The sequence below is a fragment of the Fukomys damarensis genome, unplaced genomic scaffold, assembly GCF_012274545.1.
Source record: "Fukomys damarensis isolate Sample0158 unplaced genomic scaffold, DMR_v1.0_HiC HiC_scaffold_12, whole genome shotgun sequence".
Taxonomy (NCBI): domain Eukaryota; kingdom Metazoa; phylum Chordata; class Mammalia; order Rodentia; family Bathyergidae; genus Fukomys; species Fukomys damarensis.
Window position 1 is genome coordinate 4,318,794 of NW_022900924.1, and position 6,241 is coordinate 4,325,034.

Below are 6,241 nucleotides of genomic sequence, written 5' to 3' on the forward strand. Positions count from 1 at the left end.
AATAAAGGAACCCCGGGGTGGCGGGGGCGGTGTATGAAGTAGGCGGGGGTTGGCTGCAGAAGTTCGGGTGGAAAGGGCCCGGGGTGTAGCTCAGTGGCACCCACCTGCCTGGCGAGCGCAGGGTCCTGGGTTCAATTCCAGGTACCCACCACCCCCAAAGCAGTGAGGGTAGGGGAACAGGGTTTGCTGCAAGCTGGAACCCTGCAAGCTGGGAGGCGGTGAACAAGCACCGAAGATAGAAAGGATTTGTGGATTTGTGGTTCTTGGGAGACGATCGGAGCCTGGGATCTGATGTGTCCTGCAACATGACCTTGGCGAGTCCCTTCCCCTCTCAGGACATCAGTTACACCTGTAAAGATGACCCTGTCTACCTCGGAGGATTGGTGTGAGGGCTGTCCAAGGCCCTGCCGAATGCTCCCCGCCTCCCTGTTCCACACACGCACACGCGCTTGGACTCTGTCCTGATTTGCCCACTTTCTCCACCCACCAGATCCCTGCTCCAATCCTACTACTTCGTGAGTGATCTTGGCCCGGTGATTCTCCCTCTCTGAGCTCCCTTCTTCATCCCTAGTATAAGGTAACAACAGTCATCAAGCCACTGAGTTTTGGTGAGGATAAGTTGAAACGCGCACAGTGCAGTGGTCCAGTGTTTGACACAGAACCCATGGAGAGAGAGAGAGAGAGAGAGAGAGAGAGAGGGAGAGGGAAAGAGAGAGATCCTAGAAGTTTTGCAGGAGCCCCTGAACCACATACATCCTGGGTCTCTATCCCACCTTGGGCTCTGACCCACAGACCCCTCCCACCGGTACCCCTTGGGGTCACCCATCCCCGGGCCCCTCCAAGTCACCACCACTGAGGCTGATTAAGAAAAACACAACATCAAATTCCTTTACTTCTGAGGTCTCCCCTGCAAGGGGAGGCAGGAAACATGGGGCAGGGGTTTAATAAAAAATGGCTATAATTAGTCAAATACTGATCTCGATTAGGCCCTTTCTGTGTGCCACAGCCCCATCCTGGCCGGCTTCGTCCCCACGAAAGCCCCACCTCACCCAGGGGTCCAGGGTGGCACCAGAAGGGGTCAGGAGAGGCCGGCACCAGGGCGGATGTTACCACCGCAGAAAGTCTCGGATGAGCTTCCAGAGCTTGGTGACCCAGAGGTTGGCTCCCAGGTCCATCAAGTACTGGATCTCGGGGGTGAGCATGCGACGGCAGAGCTGCTCGTGCCGCTGCGCGATGCTCTTCTTGAGGTTGTAGCCCAGGATGGACTTGGTGCCCAGCGGCTGCCAGGGCTGCATGGCGGAGTCCTGGATGGCAGCCGCGTCCACCGCCTGGCCGCCGTCGATGCAGATGCGCCGCATGCGCTCGTTGGCCCTGCGCAGGGCGGCCACCTCGTGGGCCATGCGCTCCCGCCCGAAGGCCTCCACTCTGTGCCAGAAGCTGGCGTTGAAGTGGCGGTAGAGGCGCGTGTCCAGCATGTTCCAGGCCGTGGCGCGCCGGTACAGCTCCCCCGAGAGCCGCGGCACCGGCGAGTCGCGCCGCGCGTTGAGCTTGAAGTACAGCACGTCCTCCAGCTCCCAGCAGAGCAGGTCCTTCAGCAGCACCAGGGACTCGTCGAAGTACTCCTGCAGGAGCACCAGGTGGAAGCGGCTCTCCACCTCCAGGATGTGCTGCTCCACCCGCGGGCTGCCGGGGTCCAGGCTGCTGTCGTAGCCCAGGTCGAAGAAGAGCAGGTTGCGGAGGTAGTGGGCATTGTAGCCGTTGGGGTCGTAGTAGCGATCCGGGTCCTGCAAGAACTCCGCCAGCTTGTCCCGGCTCGAGAGCTTCCAGGTGAGGGGCACCACGGACCCGAAGTAGTGGAAGGAGGACTCGAAGAGCCGGGCCGGGTCGCGCAGCACGGTGATGAAGGCGGCGCCGGGCGGCACCAGGCCGCGCACCTCCTGGTACCGGAAGCGCATGTGGTTGCAGATGATGTTGAAGCAGGCCCCGGGCCGGTAGTCCTGCACCAGGCTGCGCGCGAAATAGGCGGGGTAGTCGAAGTCGTTTCGGCCGCTGGGGAAGGCGAACTTGAGCCCGTGCTTCTGGCCGAAGCGGAACAGGATGTTGAGCAGAGTGCTGCTGGCCGTCTTGTGCGTCTTCATGAACACGATGTCCCGCCGGGGCCGGCACCCCTCTGACGAGCTGTTGGCCGCGGTTAAATCTGCATCGGAGGCACCAGGGGCCGGGGAGCAGGGTGCTGTGTCCTCCGGGGTCCTGCCGAGGACAGAGGGTGGGGGAAGAGTGTCAGGAGCTGCTGGGACCTCGGGGCGGACACCCTGGGCCCCGGGGTCTAGACATGGGGTACCAGATGGACCCGAGTCCAGGCTGGAGCCCGAGCCAGGGATTTGGCCTCTCTGGCCTCAGCCTCCCCCTCTGTGGAGTGGGGGGAAACAACAGGCCCTGTTTGTGGCGTTGGCATGAGGTCAAAGCGAGTCGAGAGACACGGACTCCTGTCTCAGTCCTCGGTGTCATCCGTCTGCTGTTAAACAGTATTGGTTTGAACCACATAAAATTGCATTTTGCGGGCCAAAAATACTCAGTCATTAGCAGTTTCCTCCAGTTACAAGTACTATCACCAACTAAAGCTACAGGATGTACCCAGTTTGTGCTAAGTAGTGCCACGGGGGTAGGGGGAGGTAGCCTGATGGTTAGGAACTGGAGCCGGACTCACACGGACCCCAGTTTGAATCCTGGCCCTTGACAACTCAGTGTTCTTAGACAAGTCATGCCCCACTGTGGCCCAGCTAGCGCAGTAGATGATAATAATCCAAACCCCGGGCACAGGTTTTGTGTGATTCTCTCATTCCACGTAGTGGGCTCTCTTATCCCCCCATTACAGATGGGCACACTATCCATGGGTTCTACCATAAGTTTGGCCTTCATGGTCAGACAGAATTTCTTTCTTTTTTTTTGGTTTTTTGCGACAGGGTCTCACTATGTAGTTTAGGCTGACCTGGAACTCACTATGTAGCCCAGGCTGGTCTCGAACTCACAGCGATCCTCCTGCCTCAGCCTCCCGAGTGCTGGGATGACAGGCGTGTGCCACCACACCTGGCTCAGAGTTTTTGACATAGTATTGTGCAGGGCACAGAGTGCCAGCCTCAAAGTGGTTTCAGTCATCAGGGTAGGTGCTTCAATAATTGTGGATCCTTCCTCGCCCCACCTTACGGTGCCCAATACCACCACTCACGTGGAGGCCAGGCCAGCATGCAGCGGGGGGACAGCATAGGAGTAGAGCAGCAGCAGGAAGCTGGTGAAGACAGCACCGAGCACCAGCCCCTTGGCCATGGACTCCCAGCGCTTCGTGGGCAGTGGCGGCATCTCAGGCACCTGTGGGGCAGCGCAGAGTGGGTACGTGTTAGCAAGCTGCAGCCCCAGCCTAGAAGCAGGGCCCTGACTTTTCCAGCTCTGTGGACTCCCAGTGGGTCAGGGACCAGGAGGCACTGGAGAGACAGAGAACCGAATACCTGGAAAGAGACAGCCATAGGAACAGAAACACAATGGCGTCAAACAGGCGTGGTGGTGCACTGTTGGCTGTGGGGGAATTATTGGGGGCCAGATTGTGTGACTTATGCCACACAGTCCAGGGATGACGTAACTTGCTTTAGGAACAGAGAAGTTAAAGGAAAACTATATAGGCTTCCTGGCTGTGTGTAAGAACTCAAGCACAGCACTCTAGGGCAAGACACAGAGGACTCTTTTTTTTTTTGGTACCGGGGATCGAACTCGGGTCCTTGCGCTTGCGAGGCAGGCCACCGAACCACTGAGCTACATCCCCGGCCCCGGACTCTTGACTTATGAACTCAATTTGTTCCTGAGGGCTGGTTGCAACTCAGGTCGGTCAGTTGAAGGCTCAGGCTCCTCTACACAGCCTACTTTAAGGGTAATCTGCATCTGAGACCATCTGCAAGCACAAGCAGCTGGCATTCAGGTCATAACTCAGGATTTTGGTCGTAAGTTAAAGCTAAAAGTCTGCTCATAATCCCAGTTGATCATATGTCAGGCTGGTCAAAGCTCCAGGGCCTACTGTGATTTCTGCTGAGGTCAATGTAAAGAACACAGGTATTGGGGTAGAAGAAAGGATCTGTTCCCTATTAATTTTGTTCGCCTTTACTCATCGGTTACACATTTACTGACATTCACTGGCAGTCACTGTTCCATGAATAGCACACTACCCCCATTCCTGTGCTTTAGGCTTGCCAATAAAAGTGGGTCAACCCAGAGATTGTTAAGTCTGTCACAGGCAGGCTTCTCTCCGTCCCCTTGCACCTTGAATATTGTCTCTGTTTCTCTTTATTCCCTGTCATTCTCCCCCTTACCAGTATCCGAGGGGTCTGATCAGCCCCTGGCAATGTATACCTGTAATCCCAGCACTCTGGAAGGCTGAGATGCACGCTTGTTTCAGCAGCACATACACTAAAATTGGCAGGCTGAGATGGGGGGAATTGCAAGTCTGGGCCCACCTTAGATAACTTAGCAAGACTCTCTCAAAATAAAAAACAAAAAGCCTGGGGTTATAGCTCAGTGGTGAGTGCTAGGGAATTGATCATGTTAAAGTATTTTGTGACGCCACCCTCACAGGCTGCATTTTCCTGGTGCTTCTTGACTCTTAAAATGACCTCATGCTCTTATCTTTAGTTTCCCTCCCACCAAGGCCACAGCGGTCTGGAGAGGTTAAACCTGTTTCTTCAGGACTGAACCCATAAAAGGCAACCTGGCCTGTGATAGGTTAAAAGTAGCCCACTCCTCATAAATAAACAATAGCCCAGCCCAAAACTAATAAAAGGAACTTCCTTTCTTTGTTCTCTTCTTCTTTTTCTTCCTCCTCTCTCTCTGTCTCTCTCTGTTCTCTCTCTACTCCCACCCCTTGAATAAAATCTCCAGTCAGACCTTTCAGTGTGTGTGGCTTAGTTGTTGAGCGTCGCTGTTCCCTTTCATTGGTGTCAGAAGTGGGATCCGGGATTGCCAGGCTCACAGGTTAAAAGACCTGGGGACCTGAAGCCCAGATACCAAGACGCTCCAACTCAGCCCCCACTCGATGTCCGCGACCACCTTCATTGGTGCCGTTCTCACAGCCAACACCGATCCAACCTATCTTCAGGCCTACACCGGATATTGGGTAAGTTCCCCCTCCTGAGACGTATTTCGGGTAGCGGGAGATCCCAGAGTCCTAGACCGCCCACGAGGACCACATCCAGGATAAGGCCGGGGCCCAGGCCCTCTGTCCCACACTTAGCAAACCACTGGGTTTGGTGAGTTGGGTTCAGGACTTAGCTCCACACTTTAGCAAACCACTTGGTTTGCTGAGTTAAGCCCGAGACTCAGCTCCACATAAACTCCTATCTTGTGCGCAGGACGCCTTCACAGGAGACTGAGCTCTACTCTTTCAGACACTGGTCTGAAAAGGGAGGTCTCGTCAGAACTCTCAGAGATGTCTGCACTTCTGATAACCTCCTCCACTGTCCTGGTGGTCATGGGCTCTGGCTCTTCCACGCCCGTGGACTCTCCTTTGGGATGCTTACTCAGGAATTTGGAAGGCCTTGACCTAAAACCCAAGTGGCTAGTTCGCTTACCTACTCAAATTTGGCCCCAATATCAATGAGATAATCAAAATGTCTGGCCGCCTAACGGCTCCCTTGAACCTGGTCTAATTCGAGACCTATGTAACTTTTGTGAGTGTCCAGGAAAATGGTCGGAGATTCCATATGTCCAGGGCTTTTCTTATCTTAGCAAACAGCCCTCTCTTTGTTCCACTGTCTGGAGACTGTCTCTTCTGTCACCTCCTCCCACACTTCTGCTAGCCCACGGTCCCTCCACTGCCACCCTCCTTTCTCTTAACTCTTCAGACCAACTGGACCCAGCCAATGACCCTCTCCCGAACCCGGCCCCAAGAAACCAACCCACTCCTTCCCCTGCCCCATCTGACTCCTCCTCTTGTCCTTCCTACTCCTCCTATTTCCTCAACACCTCCTATCTCGCTCTGCCCTCTGCTCCAACCCCACCTCTCATTCCACCCAAGTCTCATATGAGACACACGATGGCGCCCTTGGGTGAAGTGGCAGGGGTTGAGGGAATCTTCCTGTTCATACTCCCTTCCCCATGACTGAACTGGCCCTCATCCAAGCCAGACTTGGTTCTTTCACTGCCGATCCAACAACCTTTGTAAAACAATTTCAACTCTTGACACAGTCTTATCAATTATAAC

At 55.1% G+C, this 6,241-nt stretch overlaps 1 protein-coding gene across 11 annotated transcripts in view; it reads right to left on the bottom strand.

Moving 5' to 3' along the window:
- Positions 1–888: 888 nt before the first annotated feature.
- Positions 889–6,241, bottom strand: part of Gal3st1 (galactose-3-O-sulfotransferase 1) — a 28,834-nt gene continuing 23,481 nt past the window's right edge. For all 11 annotated transcript variants that reach the window (XM_010603789.2, XM_010603790.3, XM_010603797.2 and 8 more), the window contains 2 exons: positions 3,227–3,366; positions 889–2,250 (listed from right to left, as the gene is read on the bottom strand). In XM_010603789.2, the coding sequence (XP_010602091.1) occupies positions 1,107–2,250; positions 3,227–3,357 (1,275 nt within the window). In that variant the 5' untranslated portion in view covers positions 3,358–3,366 and the 3' untranslated portion in view covers positions 889–1,106. The remainder of the gene's footprint in view (positions 2,251–3,226; positions 3,367–6,241) is intronic.